Genomic DNA, 22234 nt, shown 5'->3' with positions numbered 1-22234 from the left:
GATAAGAGCCTCAAGAGCACCTGGCAGTGCTCTTACCTGGGGGGAGCTGCCACTTGCATAGCCAGATCTTCCTCCTGGACTTCCTCCAAGTCAGGGATCACGGGAATGTCTGCAACAGGAGAAGGCAGCAGCAGTAAGTGGGGAATGTTGTCCACTCCCCTCACTAGACATAAAGATTCCCATGCTTCATAGATGTGAAACAGCCTGTTCCTTAGTGCAGGAAAATACAGCAGATTTATTTAGCAATGATTAAAATATGCTGTTTAATATTAAAACAAGGCAATAAAGCTTTGAAGCTCGAGGTCAAAATAAATCTGACAAGAGGAGCAAATTTGTGCTGGGCAGGACTCAATAGCCATGGATTGTGCATTTGAACACAACCTTGAAGCTGAAAGACACCAGCTGCACTCAAACCTGCTGCCTACTTGCCATCGTTCCAAGACTGGGCAAGAATTTGCTTCCTATGAGATGCAGAATCACTTGCTCAGTCCAGTCATATAGACTTTGTTAGAAATGAAATGTAGAAAGGGAGAGAATCTGGGAAGAGTTTAAACTATAAAACTACATGCTGAAGGAGCTGCTGGCTGGGTCTCAGACTGTGCAGAGGTCTGTGACCTTCCTGATAGCTAAGACAGAAATGCTGGTGGTCTGGCAGATACAAAGATTGGGGAAGATGCATCTAGTTATAATGTCATAAATCTTTTCATGATTTCCAGTGTGAACATGGAATGGTTGATACAGGTCACACGTGTATCCTCTAGGTGTTCCCAGCACAGGGACTATACTTATTCTGCTTGAAAAGGAAGCAAGAGGAGACAAGAAAGGAGGCAAGCAGAAAAACTTAGGTGCATACCGAGTCCTGCTAGAACAGCAAGGCTCAGAGAAGACCAGACAACGTCCTGAATAGATGAAGCCCTGTGTCACTTTGGCAAACAGTGGGAGCAAAAAGGGAGAGAGCAAGGGAAGGCAAAGTAACTAGAGGAGCAAAACAAGGAGAGAATACATCAGCACAGAGCTGCTTTAAAGACTCAAAGCCACAAAGGCTCTCCAGAGACCCTGAGTCCCCAGACCATGGAGAAACTGGTGGCTCAGCTCTGAGGAGAGCTACCACTCACACAATGTCTGGACAAGGCGGCCTCTTAGGAGCCGGAGCGAGCAGGCTGCTCCTGGCTCTGTAAGCAGCACAGCCATGTTACTGTTGCACCACAGCAGCCGGCTGGGCTTAACTTTGCCTAGTTTTGCAGCCCAGGCTGAGATGAATATTCAGGAGCTGGAGAGATGTTCCCACCTGTGGCACTCAGGGCTCTGGGAAGGGTCTTCCTGAAAGGCCCCCTCATCCGGCTGTCAGAGCCGCGCAGGCTCTCAGCTGCCCTCTCCTGCCCCAAGTTCACTCCACATCGCCCAGGCTCCCTGGCCCCAAGTGCAGGAGGCAGCCTTCGCCCAGCTGCAGCAGGGCATAGGTCAGGCGGGCCTTGGCGAGGTGGCTGTTCAGAGCTAGCCACACAGTGGGATTTCTCGCTAATTGGCTGCCTGGCGGAAGGGCTGAGTGGGACAGAGGCTGCGGCGAGCATCAGGCCAAAGTGAAAGGCAGTGACAGCTTGGACGATCTCAGCAGAGCTGTGCCTTTTAGCTCCCCAGCCATTCTGAAGACAGCAAACTTCCCAAAGACGTTTAAAGGGAAACTGGCCCCTAATCTGTCCCTTAGATGGAGGAAGCATGCGCAAGAAATGCCTCACCCCTGTATCACTGTGTGTGTGGGGGACAGATCTCCCCCCATCTGCTTGTCAGGACAGAACACAGTTGAAGCTGCTATCCCACGGGCTCTTCCTTGCACGGGCTCCCAGCTCTTGGCGAAGCTTGTAACAAAACGCAATTATGGGACAAAAGCAACTTCATGGAAGGAGAGACTGACCTGGGGAGGGAGATCATAAAAGCTGCTCAGTGACAACGTGGGCGCAAGTCCCTGTATATAAGCAGCAAAGATCAAGGAGAGAACAGACTGGTGAGGCTGGTCTAAGAGGACAAACGCTGTGCAGAGGTGCCCAGCTAGGTCCTTGCAAGCTAGCATGGAAATGAGAAACTGTCTAATCACTGCTTAGCTAATTTATCCTTTACAGCAGGAGACTGTAAGTGTTGCTCAACAAACAAAACTAAATGAAGAACTACCTGGGAATAGGGCTACTCTCACCCACTGAGCAAGATTCCCTATCACAGGAGAAGGTCCTTATTCCCTTTTGACAGCAGGGATGTTCAAGGTGTTTGCAGCAAATTCAATTCCTTCACTTGGTGCTCATTTTGGCTGCAGCTCCTGAGGCTTCCTCTTCCTAGTTCCCTCAGGCTTTTGTTGATTTCTTTTTGCTCTAGAAAAAATTGCACACTTAGGGCCCAGATCAATGATCTACCTTTCACTTTGCAGGTTCCCAAAGAGGACTACTAACAACATCCTGCTGCTGGACTTGCCAGCACTGATTTTATCTCATTGCCATTGAATTCCATGGAGATATTCCCAAACCCCTTGCAGAGCATTACCTCTACTCTGTATTAGAAAAACAGAGGCTATCACGTAGAAATTCTCTCCAAAAGAAATTCAAGGCTCCTGTATTTTATAGGAGCTTTGAAAATATTTCAGACAGAAGAGCTGGAAATGCTCTGGGGGCTCCTGCCAGCCCCTCCAACAAAGGCCAGTGCATGACTGTTCTTACCGCAAAGTGTGGATAATTTTGTCCATTTCTAGGCAGAGGCAATGCCCTTTAGGACTGTGAGAGACTGATGGGAAGCAGAACAAAAATATCCAAAATTTTAAGAAAATATAAGGTCCCCAGGCTGATTGCTATTAGTGACAAATCAGCCCTGAAATATATTTCGTTCTTTATTTCACTTGTTACTCATAATTTCTTCTTCCTTCTGCCAATTTCCATGATGCCATCTCTCCACAATGTCTCTCCTTTCTCTCTTTTTACACCCTTTGAAAATTTGTAAGGTGGCTACCACCAGGTAGCCAACCTTTCCCCTCGCTCCAGCCCCCTAATAATTTTTGTTGCTCTTCTTAGAATTTACATCTTTTTATTCCAGTAAGCTGTGCTAACACTGCCAAGTCACGGCGCTTTGTCAACTGTAGGGAGAAGAACCACATGGTTTGTAGTGCTGCAAGAACGTAGGCACATGCTTTACTTTGAATATTCCCATTAGCTGCAGTGAGACTACTTACATAACATTATGTAGTTAGTACTTGCAGAAAGGTTCACAGGACCATGTCCTCCCAATCCCATATTGCAGCACTCATAAACATACAGCTGGAAATTGTTTTAGCTTCATCTAGCAATGTTACTTTACAAACTCCCATTCTGTGTACTACACTTCTACTCTGTGTGACCCATTTTTCCCCCTCCTATCGGGTGTGCAGCTTTCAGATCATGCCCCATCAAACTGTTAAGCCTGTGTTTTGGACGCAGCATCCTGACACATTCTTTACTGTCCTGGCTCTACTGTCTGAATTCGGGGTCTTTGTAGGTAAATGCTATAAATGACTTCATAATGTACCTATATGTTAAGAAGTTGCCTGTGTGCAAAAAGAAGCACCTTTACAGATACAAGGTTACTGCAATGAAGTGAACAAATGGCCTGTGCATTACAACATGCCAATGTCTTTCAGATGAGAAGAAGGGGTAGCTTCAAAACCTGGAAACAAAAGTGATTCTCTGCAATCTAGCTTTACGAGCTTTAGCCTTTTTACTTTCTTTCTTTTTTTTTTTTTTTGAAGTTGGCTGCATTTTGGAAGAGAGAGCAGCTTCTATATTGCCTTTAATATCAACCAATATCAATCAAACACTGTAGGCAAATCTTTGAAGCAACATGAATACCTTGCTGCTCCAGCATTTCTTCTCGCATTTTCACATCCTTCTCTCCAAAGTTTGAAAATTAGAACAAACTGATGATGATAATGACAGTAAGAAACTATCTGTTAAATAAATTTGAACAAACAAGTAAATAAAACCTGAACAATAAAAACATAAAAAGGGGGACAAATTGGGTACAAACCATCTTGCCAATGCTAGTCTCCCAGCTGGCCTCTGAGCATTGTACAATAGGTTACTGTAACCATCGCAGCCTCCTTCAGTCAGTCTCCGCTAGACAGAACTCCTCTGAACCTCCATTTCATATGGCAGATAACATTCCCAGAGTGAGTGCTCCTAAAAACAGCACTCACTCTCCCTCCAAGAGGGAGCATCCTACTTTCATTTTGGCTGAAGAGAAGAGAGAACAGGTAGACATACCTCAGAGAGTGTTTTCAAGCAGAAAAGAGAACAGATGAGTATATGCAATAGAAGATGGGGAGGATGTGAAAACTCAGTGCATACAGAGACCTTAAAGAGGAATGGATGAGGCTTCTCTTTATTGCCCACAATGACTGGGAACAAAGAGTAATACAAAGCCCTTCCCCATGGCTTTCTCAACCCAAGTCAGCCCAGAAAGAAACAAGATGTTGGCTTCAGAAACTATACATGGTAGAGATGGAAAATACTGAGGGAGCACCACATGCTAGATGACCATTGCAGACTCCCCGCCATCTCTCAAACCATGGTGAACAAGAGAGAACTATCAAAGAATGACATCAAACTGAGCGTGTCTATGCACTCATTTACAGTGGGGTTATAGTGGGGTAAGAGACATGACTACCAAGCGTTGATTAACAGAGGAGTTGTAATATACTGCACCAGACTGACTGTCTCAGAACATCTGAGTCCAAGCATATAATTAAGAACAGTATTTTTATTACAATAACTGGACTGAACTAGGCAGTGCTCACATGCAAAAATACCCTCATAGCTAAGTTATGGCAGGACACGGCGTAAGGCAGAAGTGTGTGGATGGTAGGAGGAAAAGATGGAAGGGAGAGACCGACAGTAACCTGTGCTACAATCTGGGTAGCTGAACGGTAAGCAAGGAACAGCAGTTCTTAAATCATAAACAAAACAGGGCTTTATGTGACCATGTTAGAATGCATTCAGTGACCATCATGATCACCCTTTCTGCCTCTTAGCCAAATAACTTACTGACATCCAAGGGAAAGAGCCATGGAAAGCAGCGAGCAGGAGGTAGAAGAACCTGCACCACCTTACAGCCCAGTTGCTCCTGTAAGGTGCTGAGTTGCACTTCCCCTCCCAGGTAGAGCTGATTCTTGATCTAATATTATTTGTATTACAGCAACACCTACAGGCTGGGTCCCTTGAAATGCTGCAAGCTCACAGTAAGATCTGGTCCTAGCCCCAGAGAACTAACAAGTTCTCTGCTGGAGACAAGAAAGCACAATTAGTGGGGACAGACATAAACTGTACAAGGTCAGACAGTAGATCAGTAGCAGAGCCAGATCTAGAAACCACGTCCTCGGTCAGGCCTACGCTTATTCAGCAGTACAGCTGTCACCTTTTCACTGAGCACCCTTAAGAATCATTGAGTCAAAGCCCTGACACCCAAAAGAGTGACCCCTTCTCCCTTAGGCTGATTCGCTTCCCACAACTGGGCAACAGTTTCAATGGCCAGTTCAGAACGGACATTCTTGCAGTGGGGACTTTGTTGTCCTCCCTGTTCATATACCATGATATCCTGCAAACACAAAGACAGTAGTGCTTTCTGGGGTTGGCAGCCCAGCCTATTAAAAAGGCATAAGAATGAAACTAACTTTAGTTTAACTTGCTAGCTCATAAAATGCAACACTGAGATAATTACTATTTCTCTGCTGCTGCAAAACTTTGTTTTACTGAATGCTGTTACCTTGTGCATCACGTTTGGGGAATTTTAAACAGGCAAATGGAAGAAGGTCTGATTGAAGATGAAGTTAAGTGAAAGAAATTGGTCTCATTTAGCACATGACAGGATTCATCTGTGTTCCCAAGTCCACTGAGGTAGCATCATGGGCGTTTCATATTCATGAGCTGCTGCGACACTGTGTCCCCTCATTTACAAAGCACCGTGTTCAGCAAATTCCGTCCCTGTGGACACTCTGCGCATTTCATGGTCTTGTCAGAGAGACATCAAACACTTCAGTAACCAAATACCAGAAAATGGCTTTAATTAGCACATCTCAATGCAATAAATAATTTTTCTCTCTAAGTACAAAAATAGAGAATTAAAAAAAAAAAAGAAAAGAAAAAAGTAGAAAGCAACAGGCAAAAAAAAAAAATCTTCAAAAAACCATAAGGAACAAGGGACACAGACAGCTTCTGCTGAACACACAAACAAGCCTGAAGCCTCTTGGAAGCTTTCTTGTGAGAGCAGCAGGCGAATGGAGAAGATAAAGAACACTTCTTTGGATGCTTGGACATTACTTTCATAGGGATACCTTTCCCTGATTGAAATTGCCCTAGGCTGATGCTGAGCGGTGTACCTGCCTGATTAGCAGGCAGGGAGGATGAAAACAGTGGGGTGGAGAGCAGGGCAGTACTGCAGCTGCTATGGCACTGCCTTGAAAGCTGAGACAAGCTGAAGATAACTTGACTGGCCACGTCCCAAAGCACCCCCTTCAGAAGTGAATGGTAACAGCACAACCCAGGCAAAATGATGGAAAAAGTCACCCAGTGGGCAGGTGTCACAGGATCTAGGGGAGGTTATGAAGCAGACTCAGTACTGAACCCTCCAACCTTGCTTTACAGATGCATACTGAAGGGGAACCAGATGAAATGATTCTTTCTTCAGCTACCCAAGCTCTGATGATACTTTCAGCTAGATGGAGGACTGGCTGGAAGGCTGGATGGTCCATGAGACACCCTACATGCTGCAACAGTGTTGTGCCTTCACAGGCTGCTTGGAATGGTAGGGCTTCCTCCTCACCTGAGAGCTTGGCAGGGACAAGAGTCAGACACATTTGCTACGTCCCAGGGCAGCTGCTGACACAAAGCGTTTGACCAGCTTCAACTCCTGGGAAGCATGAGGAGAGATACACAGTGCTGCTATGCAGCCAGGACAGCCATGTCCGATGAGTCACTCGCCTCAGCGCGGGGGTTCAACAGGCAGTATCTATGGCTTGTATTGTGCAAGAAGCAAGACCAGATGCTTATGACTCTAAAGAGGAGGAACCTTTTAATACATAGGCTTTTCACTAACAGCAGAAAATAGGACAGACTGGAGGCCAGGCTCAGGACCTGGGGTCCAACATATTCCTGAAATAATCAGCATCTACAGTGGTTACACACCTACTAGCCTTTCCAACAGACCCCTGGCAGACCACTGCGCCTGCCTTACTTTCCTGTAACATCTGTTTTCCTCTTTTCAAAGGAAGAGTTGCCTTTTCCTTTGCAGTCATCCCCTGCTGAAGTGCACTCAGGAGGTGGTCGGGCAGCAGATGAGAAAGCATGAGGTGACCAGGGAGGATCTGATGAGCTCAGAAACACAAAACCCTCCTCAATAACGCTGGAGATGAGTGATTTTGCATTAGAGCATTAGTGTGACAGAGGAAGAAGCTTTTCAGAATGCTCCCGTGGAAGTATGTTCAGGAGCAGGCGTATCTGATTCTATTTCATCCTCTTCATGTTACGCTGGAAAAACAAGACAAACTACATTTCTTTTATGCTAAATCTTTAGTTTTTTATTTTTTCTTATATATATTTATTAAAAAATGCCTGTTTGATCGGCAGCACCCATGACATTTCCACATCCAGCAACTACTCAGAAGCCTCCCTCCTTCCGCACAAGGCCACCGCGGCTGACAGCCAGCCGGGTTTGATCAGAGCCACTCAGAATCAGATTTTCATAAGACAGATGAGGAATCTTACTGCTGCTCTCTCTCGTATCTAGATGAGAAACTGAGGGGGAGGGGGGACGGGTCCTGAGGGAATGACACTACAATCAAGGGCTACGCGGTTCTCTCTCTGTCCCTCCACTGCTGCAATTTTCAAAGGATTTTGCCTCAGGCAGTTTTAAATGATGGTGTCTCAATTCTGTAATCATCTTTCAAGAGCTTTTTCTTAAAGGGTATTTTAGGTAAACCTAGTCCGTCAACTACACTTACGGACTCAGCAATCACAGGCCCAATATATGTATCTAACATATCAGAAAATTTAGTGATGGAAGACCAGACCATTATATTCAACCCCCAAAAAGCTGTGCTTGCTCCCTTGCAATTAAACTGTCCACTGCCCTTTGACCAGTGGTCGATTCAAAATAGGACATCAGCCATACCCCTTCGGACATACTCTCTGCTCTCGCCCTTCTACTATGACTGTCAAGATGGAGACTTCCTGAAACACAAGAGGTGCTAGGTCGTAATGTTAGCACTCACTGGCAGAGTTCACACTGGCCTGGACCAACAACACAGTGAAAACTATCAATCAGGCTGGTCTGAGTCTGCCCTTCACTGACCTTGCACAAAGACTCAAGGTAGTGCCTTTGTGGACCAGCCATGGCGGTACTTTGGTGCACTGGCAGATCCTCCAGTGACATACAGTGGCAAGGTAGGGATACTAAGTCACACTGCAAAATCCAAGAAACTCAGTAGTCACCATCTCTCTCTCTGCTCCAGATCCTTCTCTTCAGCCCATTCCTACAACTTCTCAAACACCCTATTTTCCACCCCATCTCCATTTCACCAATGCTCAGCACATTTATCCTATTTAGCTCTCCCCAAACGATGCCACCACTGTTTCCTTACCCTTTGAAGTATTCACTGGCCATCTCCCAGACTGTTTCTGCTAGTTCCCCCTCTCTTACCATTCTGCCTAGTGCTCCACTATTACAGCTGTAACGCTCTACTACAAACTCCTTGCCGCTCACAGCCTCTGGGAACTCACCAGCACTTTGTGTGTCCTGTAAAACAGCAACTCAAGCTTTATCAGGGTAAAAGCTAGTTCTAATCTGAACAGTTCTGTACTCTAAATTCTCTTTTGAGCATTTTCATTACTGCTGCATATTTGTAGGCAGCTCAGGAAGAGTTTGGTACTTGACGGCTGTAAAGTCCTGGTGCTGGATATCCTGTAAGGGCCAGCTCACACCTTACAGGCACACACAAATCCCCAGCAGATGCACAGACCATAGCACATACCCACTTCCTTTTTTTTTTTTTTTTTTTCAAGCAAGCAATGTTAACCTATGATGGAGCTTTAAAATATTTCCTATGGCTCCTGTTGTGCACAAAACCTGGACTCCTGTCCTGTTCAAATGCAAAGGAGCTGCCAGCACACCCCAGAAGGGTAAGAAGTCCTTCTAAAGTTTTGACATTGTATAGAGAGGTGTCATCCTCAGCTCTGCTTCTTCAAGGAGGCTTCCCAGCAGGCAGGAAGGGGTTTTGCCTTGAGGGCATAGATCTAGTGTCTGTCTCCTGGCAGCTTCCCTCACCTGCAGGTCAGGTTTGGGTTGTCTGTGTAGCATAGTCAGGCTTTCATTTCAATCAGCTCTCTCATTCACACGTGCTACCTGCTTTAAAATAACAAGCCGTTGTTCCCATAGACAGAGAATCACATATGTCACATCCTCCAAGAAAAGACCCTGTTCCAGGAGCTATGCATTCCCTGAGGAACAGAGGGAAGGGGGAAGGGACTTCTGAAGAAGAGGGAGCAGTTCATGGCAGGATGATAGCTGGAAAAGAGATGACAATCTTAGCTAAGAAGCCCCCACTACAATGCTGCAGAGAAAAGCCCAAGAGCAATGTGGTGAAGCACACATTGGCACTCCCTCAGGGGGAGTGCAACTTGGCTGAGCAGAACCGGTGGGCAAGCAGAGAACACAGACGAAACTTTCAGCCAAAATGATAAATTAGGTTTCCTGATGGAGAGAGGGAGAGAAATACCAGCTTTAAAAGAAGAGGCAAGAGTATTCCTCACCCAACAGGAGAGAACCCTTTCTACCTGCATGTCAGAAAGACACACAAAAGTAGCATAAAGCCAAATGAAATACCTAGGTCAAGTAAAAACAGAAACTCTGCTTTCTCTGCTGCAGAAAGAAACAAAGGGAGGGGGGAAATCTTTCAGTATGAATTCAGTTATCCTGTCCTCCCTCCCACTGGCAAGTAGCCTGCACTTGAGAGAAGCTCCTGGCTGCTAGAGAAAGGGAGACAGTGCTCTGCACATAGCACTTTTTTAATTCCACTGATAGCCTCACATTTCCCATCTCATGCAGCTTCCCTGCTGTACAAGCTCAGCCACTGCCGCCCATTTCCCCTGTTGACACGGACAGAAAATTGAGCAATTACCCTGAAACTCCTCTCTTTCAGATTGCCCAGATTGCTACATACACAGCATTAAGCCCCCAGTTGCCCCTGGCCAAAAGTGACTCATCTAGGTCTGTCCTTTAGGAACTAAACACTTTTTTGTTGCTTGTGAAGGTTTATTATACCTCAAGTTGTGATGTATGAAAAATCCTGTTAGAGCAGGTTTCCCAAGGTGCAGAGAAGCAGAGCCCCACCGTGCCAAGGTTCAGTTGAACGCAAAACAACCTAGCAACAGCACAGTATCCACTTGCTATGCCCATGTACTAGCATACACCAGTGTGTGTACAGAAGGATGGGCATTGAGCTCAGAGCACATGTTGTAGGAAACCCCAGCATTCATCAACTGGATGCAACAGAGCCACAGCTGGTAAAACAGTGCATTTTTTTCAAACATTTCTTCCAGCTTGGAGTTTTATAAGAGCAAATGGTGGTTTCTGTTGAACACATTTCTTTGCTTTCTTATAACTCAAAACTAGCTCCTCTTTAAAGTGGTCCTGGACTAGCCTCTATGAAGAAGAAATATGGATTAGAGAAAATGAATTCTCAGCACAGCCTGAGCCAAGGTACTTCTCTGCTAGTATTTCAATGGCTTTTGTTGTGCAGTATGGATGACTTGCACTTTCTGGGCTTCCTTGGGCAAATATAAGGAATGGCTGAAATTGCAGATGGTTCCATGCAGGTCCCTGTCTTGTCCATCCACTCGCTATCTCCCATAGTACTTTAGTCTTCCCACAAAGCCCTTCACACAGCCTGAGATGTGACTGTCCTCCTCACCCAAACTCCCATGCAGACAAGACATCAGATGCTATTTCATGCATAGGATGAATGGCCTGGGGCAGTGACAGAATTCTGCTTTTATTTTATTGCTGTAACTACAGAGCATGTCAAATCCCAAAGTCTTCGCTTGGCTTCACTTCGCTTCCCCCCATTCCCATATGCCAAACTGTGGGCTCTCAGCAGGGTGCATTTTTTTTTAACACTTCCTCCAACGGACTCCAAATTTTGAGCCTCTGGATCTTAGTGTCATATAAATAATTACAACTGAGCACATTTCAGATACACAAGGTTTTTTTTAAAGGGTGCATAGTATTGTCTTTCAGTCTTCTGATAAAAAGGTCATATGGGGGACAAACAATGTTAATAGAATGGTACAGCTAGCTTTCTAATAGGTTAAAGGAAGGCCATTCGAATGCATTCGTTGACAGCAGCAATCATTAGACAATCGCGTCTGTTCATATTAAGGTATACAAGCTAACACATTATGCAGCACAAAATGACCATGACCCATCCTTGGGGAGCCATACACCAATGTCTTGGTTTTTGTGTGTTTAGAATCTGAGCTTCTCTGTTACAGTTAAGGACATAAGCCGAGGTGCAGTTCTGTGCCAAGGCGGCGGATATGGCTCAACACAGCTACAGCACGGTGCTCCTTACCTTCTACGCTTTATTACTTATTTGAATGCCTGTGCTTATTCACTGAAGTAATTTTATTCAGGATCAGGACTTTATGTGTCACTTTTCCCCACTGCAATTGCTGAGCCCACATAGAGAACCCTTCTCCCACAGTTAGTCTGCTTAACCTCCCTGCAGAAACATGATCACAAGGATGCAATGTACTGGTCATTTAGAGATTCTCCATGAGCAAAATAGATCCACAGTCCAGTGTATTTGACTGTACCAGAAGCTGCCTCGAAAAGAACTAAATCATACTAGCAGGATCCTTCTTCTAACATTCACGCATAATCCAAAGTTGAATTTCGGTTTGTCAACAATCCAAAATTGACTGTTAACTGTAGTTAACTGTGTTAACTGATAAGTAAGTGAACTGCATGATGACTTACCATGCCTTCATACTACAATCTGTATCAATTCTATTCTGTATTTATTACCCAAGGTCTTGAAGTTTTAAAAGTCACATGCTGCAAACATGTGGCAAGTGTTTTTACGCCTGGCTAGCAAAGAAAGTTATACTCTGAATACAAGGCCGAGGTTCAACAAGAAGGACAGCACATATGCAAAGCGTCAAGGAGCTGTTCAAAACAGACTATCAGATTCAGTGATATACGCTGAAATTTAAGCCCAAGAAACTTCCCAGAGAGAAATTAAGTGTATTCTGAAGATACCAATGCTATAAAGGTGCCACTTCTGGCAGTCATATGTTGCAATGCTTAATCTGTCTGCAAGACCCAAATAAGTCTTCTACTTAGTCTCATTAATCATACTGATGTATGATCCTTTGTGACTCCTGATAATTTTTTTGATGCTTGGTGATATTTTACAGATGCAACTTTTCATTCACTCTAGAAAATTCTTAGCCCTTGAAAACTGAGATAGCCTCTAGAGTTTTTAATGAGTTTCTGTGCTCCCCAAAGTTCTCTGTACCGTGGCTAGAGTTTACCTAGAACATCATACTGTGGATTTTTCCTGACATTTCTCCTGGCTTATCTCATCCTAGAAGAGCAGCTGATATATACTATGAAGAACACTAGTGCTAGGTCAGGAGCCTGGTAGATCTCAGAGCAGCCTGTACAGAGCTGGGATGGGATAACCCACCAGTGTGTGTGTGTGTTTAGCTTATGATCTTTGATCTTTGCTTAGGGCTAGCAGATTTCTAAAATGAAGAATTCCATCAAGTCTTTATCACTCTAAACTGAAGAGCAGTGAGAGCTGGCGTGTCTGGTGAGAGCAGGATAAGAGGCCCCGGGAGAGCAGGGCAGGCACTTGTCCTGATGGGCACAAGATAACAGTGTTACCATAAAACAGAAGATGGGCTTTAAGTGGAGCTGGGGGACAGCAGTGATTTCTTTCCCTGCTCTTAACCATTTACTGGTCTTTTAGCTCCCTTCTTTCCTCAGTGCACTATTCTTGTGGAGGTAATCGCAAAGGAAAACGTCCTCGACACTTTCCATCTTCTGAAAGGTGCTTTATCATTCTGTGCTAATGAAGAGCCAGACTTACACCACAGGCTTCATGTCCTCATCCTCCTTGCCATCTCCCTTGCTCTCCCTCTCCCATTCAGCAGCTGGAGAGACTGTACTAATGGTACAATAGCAGCTCCTATTCCCGTGCTTGTTTACCCCACGGTGGCCCTTTCTTACCAGATGCCTCTCCTCACGTTACTGGAGCACCCCTAGACAGACATGAAGGCATTTCTTGCAGTTAAGTAGGTGGTACCTTACCTCCTCCATCATCTGATGCCTCCAGGCTCTGCTGCCTGAGACGATGGCTGCGAGAAAACATAAGGCATAAATGCATGCCCAGAAAAGTTTTTTTTGTGTCCCTTTTCTCTGCATAGGCTTAATGGTCTGTAAAATTCTCAGGTGTGCCCAGCCTGCAGACTAACCTTCTCCCACACCCCTCATTTCTGCGCTCAGCAGAACTCTCAGTTCTGAGTGCTTAAGCAAGACCCCTTGAACACTGGACAAACCCCTAGGTTTCTGCACACTCCTGCAGATAGCAGGGCTTAGTATGGGCCTGGTGGGAAAGGGATTGATTTCCACTTCTCCTTCCTTCTGCCATATGGGAGTGACAGGGTCATCATCTACTCCATATGCAGGGAACCACAGAGTCACAGCCCTGCCCCATCCCAGGACACATTGCATGCATTCATGCTAGGCTCTGCACCCTTCCCAGGTTCCAGATCTTGGTATACTGGTGCTCAGAGTCATATGCCTCTCCTCCATGAGGTCAGATGTGAAAGCTGTTGAAGAAGTTTAGTTTGCCTCCCTTAGCAACAATAGGAACTTACTCTTCTACTTCTTCTGCATGCTTTCTTCCTGACCTGCAAAGAAAGGACAGGCCTAGGCTCAGAAATGGTTACAGAAACAGAGAAAAAACATCTGTCCCCACATCGCTGTCACTGTGCGAAACAGTTCCTAAACCCAAGTCCAGCATAACACATTGCACCTGCAAAGAGTTCTGAGTGTATCAGATTAAAACAGTAAACACTAAACCAGTGCATCAAAAAAACTCCTGAGTGCATCAGATTAAAGCAGAACCATTTGGGTCCCAAAAGTTAGCCAGGTCCAAAAACAGCAAGAGCCATACTCCTTCGTTTTTGATTTTCTCAGATAGTTTTTCATCCTCTCTGTGTCATGAGCCCTACCTGAGTACAGAGGTCAGCACATGAAGGAATGAAGAAGATGCCATACTCTCTCCACTTGCCCCTGAGAGATCAATAGGTCCTTCCTGCCCCTGGTCCTGCACAAAGATTATCTGTTTGCCTTTGTAGGTTAGGAGCCCCACCTGAGCTGGCCAAGTTCAGGTCAGACATGCTGTCGCTGCAGTAAATCAGGGTTGATCTGGCTGAGTTAACAGGAGTTCATAATAATAACATGGGGAGGAGGCGCTGGCAAATGGCTGCTCTCTTGCTCTCCACCCCAGCAAGCCCAGAAGTAATTCAGTTCCGATTAGGGACGCTTGTTCAATATTCAAAATGTAAAACATGGAGGTTGCTGAACCAGCACTTTGAAAAGTTAATTAAATGCCAGGTTTCTTTTTAGCAGATACTCCATCACTCGCTGATTGCTTTGGCCATTTTGCAGAATGAAGTTTCAACTCTGTGCATTGGGAACAAATACTTTCCCCCCCCTTGAAGTCAGGGTACCATGACAAGGAATATGTGGGGCTCTCACCTACCACATGCACTGTCCTGGGATGCACCATGAGGTTACAGAAGCTGCTTCCATTGCCTCGCGCTGCTTCTTTCAAAGCACCTCCATGAGATGGGGCAGGCTTCTCCCTCCTCATCTGCTCTCCATTCTAGCAGGCCACGGTCCTCATCTAGCTCCCCTGTCAGTAAATCTGCTCTTTTACGAGCAAGGAGCAGGGTGCAGAGGATGTCTATAAGAGAGCCCCTTGTCTCCACTGGTCTCCCTGGAGCTAGCATTTTGTGATTAGACCAAGCCAGTGATCTGAGCCCAACAATATGCACTGCTATGATGAAAACTGAAGCCACACAAGCGACATCTGCATCTGAGCTTTGAGCTATATCTACACACTTCTGTTCATCATAAAAAGGCAGAAGTACAGTTATGTTGGGGAATTTAGGAGAGAGTGCTTTCAATGAGGAGTAATTGTCCACTTCCATCCTTCTCCCCAGAGGTAGCGGAAAGGACATGTAGTGAACCCTCGATAGTAAGGAGAGGGAAAGGAAGGACTCCAGAGGGCCCCTCACTAGCTTACACGGGAGACTGAATCTGAGAAGACAGAGATGAAAAGATGATGCAAGATTTGTCCTATTTCATCCCTACCTTCTGCCTACGCAGAGCTGCTTCCCACACCCTGTCTTCAGATCCTTGCCCCCTCTGAGCTGAAACATCCCAAATGATGGGCATTTCCATCCCTTCCCTCAGGAGGCAATCTCACAGCTTTGCACCGTGGGATCATTTCCTGGAGGTTCAATCTAAACCGTCCTTAGCATGATTCTATTACTCTTGATAATTGTCCAACCCCAAATAATCCTCTCTTTTACACAGTACTCCCACTCCTTACATCCTTGCTCATCTCCTGTCCCCAGGCAGGAGTGAAATGCTCCACAGGTTTATACTTCCCAGGAGAGGGTCACTATCCCCGTAAGCAGTTTCTGTTTCTTTCTTCTGAGCTCCCTGTCATCACAGATAACCAGGTGGCCCACAGGGAAGGCAGTCATATGTTAGTCCTAGAGGCAGAGACTATTTTACTTATGTTCCCAGACTTAAAGCTTTCCCAGCTCTCTCTTGTCATGTTAGAAAAGGACTCGTTCAGGGCAATAAGAAAATATACACCATGAGAATTCAGCTTTGTGATCTAGATTATTCCAAACCTTGACAGCTTTGCCAGGGTTCCCAATGGCCCTGGCTTAAGTTTAATTTTCTGTCTCCTACTAACATCGGACTTATTTTTGCATTGATGAAGAGCTGCAGAGCCTTTCACCTAAGAGCTGCCTGCGGAAGATGAAATGCACAATTTCTAAAGAGGGATTTGCCAAGCTAGATCTATAAAGCCTCTGTTTTTTTAGAAAGCAATGCCAAGCATGTATTTCCAAACTCCTAAATGAAGGCTGAGGGCTACAAGTTCCACTAGACAATCAACACCATTCGCAGAAAAGCAGAGAAAGGGCTCTAGTAGATGTAACAGCATTTTTTACATTTTAGAAAGCTGTCTTCTGGCAGCTTGGCAGAATTGAAGAATTCAGACATAAGCATAGTGATCAATAATGGATGAGGTTATTGTTTACCTTTTGTACTGTGATACCTCTCAGAGCCAGTGTTCACAGATTAGAGCTACCTGTTGTACTACCTGCAACATGTAACAAAATGCTAATTTACATCCCAGTATATTTATATTCTGATTAAATCAGGAATTTGGATAGTTCCATGTACAACTGGACTAAGCCTAGTAGTGACTTAGCACAAAAAAAAAAAGCAATGATTAAGAGTGGAGAACGGGGATGGGGAATTTGACACTTGACAATGTCACGCTTTGTACAGTATTTTCAGACTTCTACACATTTCCAGAAGAATGTAGTTTCAGCACTCCCAAAACTATCTGCAAATACGCCAAATAGCTTTACATTATTATAAAATAGCTGCAGTTTATTGGAAAAAAATAGTAATTTGGGGAAAAATTCATAAACCAGAAGGGTGGCATAATACTGCCCCTTTAATCCCAGAGTCCAGGCCTTAGAGCACTGTAAATAAGAACGTAAGTCCAGTTCCCATCTTTCTTTAGGACAAGCCAAAGCCCCACTGTCAGCTTCCCCAGAAGAACATTCTAGTCCCCAGATTGCAAAGGCAGCAGTGGGTGATGCCAGCCTTTTGCGTTGACAGAACCGTGGTTTATGTGGAGCAATTAAATACCAATGGAATCAGAGCAACAGCTAGAAATGACCGAAGAGTTCAGTGGTTTGACTGCTGATCTGTGAGGTAAGACACCTGCACTAAGAATGTTTGTTAATATATGATTTGGAATAGTATTATTTGATGAAACTAGCATTTCAAACCAGCTGATGAGCTCATAGGTGGGGAACTATCTGGGAAATGTGGCATGAACCTTCTGGAGCCTTCCTCCAGGAAGGAATTGCATGCTCTCAGCTCTCAGCGGCCTTGATGACTGAGCTATTAGGTAAAGACCCAATACTCAGCCTTCTATTTCCTTCCCTTTTCTTACCAGGCCTTAAACCCAAAGTTTTACTTTCATTTTGTTTAATGCCAATTACTTTTTCATCCTTTGTTTCAGTTTGGAAAGCAAAACCCACAAGATATTTTTGGTTTGTTCCTGAGTAATGTTTTGCTTGTTTGGCCCAATTGCATTACCTAAATCTGCCTAACAAAATGACCTAGACAAAAAAGAGAAGCTTTGCACTGTGCCCTAAGGTTAAAAACTATCAGAGCACTAAAGGAATTAAGTTTTTAATAGATCCTTGAAAGATGCCCTACCTTGCTCATTAAGAGAGGGCACGGCCTGGGGATGCTGTTCCTTCAGAATTAGTCACCTGCTTGTCTCTTCGGTCTCTAGTTGCTATAGCAAGTCCTGCAGGCATTCGTCATAAAGTTATGCTGTTTTAAGCAGAGTGGAGTACCCCATTCTGAGAACTGACTCAGCCTGTCAGTTACTACAGTCAATCAGCCTGTCAGTTACTACTCAATTACTACATGTTGAAACTAACATTTCATCTTTTCTGGATATCAGGCCTGCATACCTAGCATCCTCTCCTCATCCACCACTAGGGCACAGCTTTCTCAGTGAAATCAGAGATGGAAGAAACTAGAGCGTAGAGGCAAGCCAGGATAGGTAGATTGTCTAGGTTTCTTATGTTCTCAGCAACTCCAAGGCATCTGCACTGCCCTGGTTTGTCTGCTCAAGCTGGAGGCATGGCACAGGGAAGGCAGCAACAATCATCTACAAAATGAGGAACTGTGTATGAACTACAGATACATTTACTCAAGTAAGGACAGTCAAAACAAAACAATCCTGGGAGCAGTGCTCATAAAAACGCTTGGTCTGCTGTATTATACACCAGCCGTCACCAGTTTTTGTCAAACAGCCATACCTCTACTCCTCCAATTTCTTCCGATAAGCCCATTCCTTCCTGAGGGCCAAAGAACACGGACTGACCCCATCACTTGGGCAGCTCCGTTTAAAATCCCTTTTACTGCAAGGTTGCCCATGCTCCCAAATATATTTAAAATCCTGGAATGCTTCCACTGGCTTTCACCAGCTGCCAATCCCCTCTCTATTTCAGGGGATTCAATGGCTGCAAAACTGGGCAGAAGACCCCCAATAGGCCCCATGTCCCTTTGTTATGTAACTCCTATCACACAATGCCTATTTCTCACCTGTGTGTGTGCTGGGGCAGAGGGTACAAACCCGACCCTCACTCTCAAAGGCTGCCTTTGCTCTCTATTCCAGCCAGCAAGAATCATTCCCCGCATTAACAAGAGGGCGCTGAATCTCGAAAACCAGGCTTCCCCCCCCACCCCCACCCCCAAAGCACAGCTGAACTGCCTTGGAGCTTCCTGCATCTTCTGTGCTGAAGGGTGAAAGGCAGTTCTAATGTAGACATCATCTCTGTTAAACTGTTTCTTTCTCATTTAATGGACTACCACGGAGATCTAAATGGAGATAAAGTAGCAGGGCTCAGAGAACAGCCAGGATGCTATCTTTATGCAGCATGACAATGTTCAGTGGTTAATTAGACACCGTTAACCTATTTTAGCAGGGGACATAACTGGGATGAACGGGGGGAGATGTCCTTGAAATTTTTTATTGTCCACCGCTCAGGAGAGCTCTAGCCACACTTAAATCCTGCCCCGTGCCACAGCCAGGTGCCTGGAGGCCAGTGTGCAAGGTCTCAGGCACTCCACCACACACCCAGGGAGGCACAAGGGGTGGCCAGGACAGCTAACGGAAAGGGAAGCAATTATGGTGGCTTGTTAAAAACATATTTTGGGGTGACCAGACAAGAACACCAGGTCTAAATGTGGCAGAAGCAGAGGCCAAAGGACAAGACAGGGCTGAAAGCGCAAGCCAGGCCTCCTCGGCCGGCCCAGGCTCCAGCGCCGGGGGGCCGGGCGAAGGCGCTCCCCTCGGGCGGGCGGCTCGGGAGCGCTTCATGCTCCCCAGCCCCCCGCACGGCCCGGCGGCAGCGCCACTCCTCCTCGGGGCGGCGAGGGGCAGAGGCGACCCCAAGGGGCCGCCGCCGCCGAGCAGGGGGCGCAGCCGGCGGCTGGGGAAGCGGGGAGGGCGCCGAGCGGCCGCGGGGCAGCGCTGCCGCGAGCCACCGCCAGCGCCGGCGCCGCGCATCGGCGGGCCGCGGCCGCCCTCTGCCGGGCCGCGGCGAGATGGCGGCGGCGGCGCAGGGCCCCGTGCGCCGGCCGTGAGCCGCGCCCGGCGGGGGGCTCCAGCCGCCCGGCACAGGGGCGCTGCCAAGCGAGCAGGAGGGCAGGCAGCTGCGCCTCGCAGCTGGGGCCGAGCAGGAGCCGATCCAGCTGCCGGGCCCGGGCTGCCCCGGGAGGGCAGGCGCGCACGGGCCGCGGAGCTGCCAGCGTAGCGGGGCTGCAGGCTGGCAGCGCAGGGTGCTGACAGGGCTTTGGGGGCGGAGGGAGAATTTCTTCTGCCTGCGTGTCAGCTTATTTCCTGGCACGTCTAAACCGCTTCTTTTTTACGAATCACGTGGAACCAAACAACTGCTTTAAGCTGCCCTCTTGCTAAAAGAATGAGATGGGAAAAAAGGAACGTCCTGATGTTCAGAGATCCATTTTGTTTTGCGAGTGGAGTGACCAAAGAGAGCAGAGACATGGGTCGTGTGTGGAGGAAGCTAATCACTGGCCAGCGCTCTGCCTCTGCTTCCAACCAAAACCATACCCACCCCAACAGATGGCTTGCCTCAGCCAACAGAGAAGACATGAAGCCTTTTGCCTCTAGAGCACAGACAGTAACTCAGGTCTAGGCCAGAGAGAGAGGGAAAAAAAAAGAAAGGAAAAGAAAAAGGCCATTACACTGTCTTGCTCAAGTATTTTTTATAGTGCCCATCAGCGCAGTGAGTGGGCGGCGAGCTACCCGTTGCACCTTGTTCAGTGGCCTAAGGCACGACTAGTACCACATCCAAAGTGACGCACGAGTCACTAATCAGTTCTCCTGACTCTCTTAAGTGTGGGCCTTGGTCACTGCTTGTTTGCTGAGGCATAGGGAGAGGAAAGGACTCATCAAAGCCATACACAAAAAAACCCTGCAGCCCTCACTAGAAAGCACTACCACAAACTATCTTCTCAGCTGTCCCATTTCATATTCCTTGGGGCTCCGGTCAGTTAAGTTTCTACACCCTCTCCCTGGACTGTGGCAGCCTGGCAAACGCAGGTTTGGCGGGATTAAGTCAGGGAGTTAAATCTTCACATTTTCTAAAATGAAGACAAGCTTTGCTACTAATTTCAGCACAGCCAGAATTATATAGCGCCTTTCTTTCTTTCATGAGAAGCCATCTCACAGTCCTCAGCTTCGACGCCCTTGGGGCACATGCATATGTCTGTATCTCCACAATGGGGTTTTGGGCAGACACACATTTATTTGAAACCGTAATGGTCCCACAGACCACTTTCTCATCCTCACAGGCTCCCTGGGGTGCCTGGACCACATGTTGAACGTGCTGCCCTAGAGCACTGCACTGGAGGAAGAAGGATGCAGCAGTGAGCAGGCACACTCTGTGGGACAGGACCTGACAGACACTGTGCCTAACCAGCTCCAGTTGAAATGAGCTTATGAGGCGCTAATCAATCTCTTGCTGAAATGTTGTTCTTTCTCCTCATGTCCTAATACATAGGCTTGCTTAACCAAAAAACAAAACAAAACAAAACAAAAAAACAAAGCAGAAAAGCTCTGGCAAGCAGGACTTCAGGAACTGGCACGAAGGAACGAGCTGACAGACAGAGGTCATGGGGGTTGCTCAGCCTCAGCCTACTCACTACATCATCCCCATAACAGATGTTCCCAGGGTTCCCCCACGCGCTCACTGGTAAAGAGCTGACCAGCGAAGCTGTTCAGAGCTCCCACTGAGCAACAGGAAAAACAACAACACTCAATACAAATTCCTGCTGTGTGGGAAAACAGTGCAGCAGTTTCTAGAGGTATCCACCACACGTCTTCATTCCCTGAGAACAGGGGCTCCTATCCAAGTGATCGTGTCTTCGGTCTCCAGTAACCACCAGGGCCAACTCTCACACCAAATGGCTATTGAGGTTATAGAAGCATTTCAGTTTCCATTTAAAGGGAAATGTACACAATATAAAGCACTCTCCTGATTCTGAAGGACCTGACCAAAGATTTTTACTTGTGATTGGCCTCACTGAAAACCCTTAAATGAAAAGCACTACAAAGAACTAGATGCTTATTAATGAGTAGCACCTTGTGCTGTCATCTGAACGAGGCTTCCGAAAGAAGATACTTTTAGAATATGGATTCCAACTGGAGAATTTTGGAAGGGTTTTATAGGGAGGGGCAGGGGACTTAGGGCCAAGCAAGTAGTTCAGGTCATCTTAGGTCTCCTTCCAAAGGTAAACTGCACTAAGCCAGACTTTACAGCCTATTTAGAAGTGACCTACAAAGACCAGACAAGTTTTAAGCTTTGCCTTTGACAGATACAAAAGGGTTGAAAGTTGCACATGTACTTAAAGGGGCATTGATTTGGTTTTTTTTTTTTTTTTTTTTGCTAGAAGTACATGAGACAGGAAGGATGGTCTTCCTTGGATTTGCTGGTAAATCCCTTGGAGATGCAGAGAACTACGGAAGGAAGATGCTCTGTCCTTAATTGAAAAAACAGAAAGACTTCACCCTGAGCACACTTTGTCTTCTCAGCAGCTTACATGGATTTTTACTAAAAATGCCAAACGTCTGTCCTGTTTCTATCATGCAGGCCTTCATTTTCTAGGGGAGGAGGACTCTACAGTCCTACTAGTTCTTCAATTACCTGGTGTCTTTCAGGAAAAATAAGTCAAAGAAAACTTGACTAACAGAAAAAAACAAACAGAAATATGGCTTTAAAAAAAAAAGAAAGAAAAAGAA

The 22234-nt window shown here is 46.1% G+C and overlaps 1 protein-coding gene across 7 annotated transcripts in view; it reads right to left on the bottom strand.

The window, feature by feature from the left end:
- Positions 1-22234, bottom strand: part of IFT43 (intraflagellar transport 43) — a 54639-nt gene that overhangs the window by 6393 nt on the left and 26012 nt on the right. For all 7 annotated transcript variants that reach the window (XM_009675671.2, XM_068946633.1, XM_068946630.1 and 4 more), the window contains 3 exons: positions 13947-13979; positions 13378-13424; positions 37-109 (listed from right to left, as the gene is read on the bottom strand). In XM_009675671.2, the coding sequence (XP_009673966.2) occupies positions 37-109; positions 13378-13424; positions 13947-13979 (153 nt within the window). The remainder of the gene's footprint in view (positions 1-36; positions 110-13377; positions 13425-13946; positions 13980-22234) is intronic.

Source organism: Struthio camelus, chromosome 5, assembly GCF_040807025.1.
Source record: "Struthio camelus isolate bStrCam1 chromosome 5, bStrCam1.hap1, whole genome shotgun sequence".
Lineage (NCBI taxonomy): Eukaryota > Metazoa > Chordata > Aves > Struthioniformes > Struthionidae > Struthio > Struthio camelus.
This window is presented reverse-complemented; position numbering and strand designations above follow the sequence as displayed.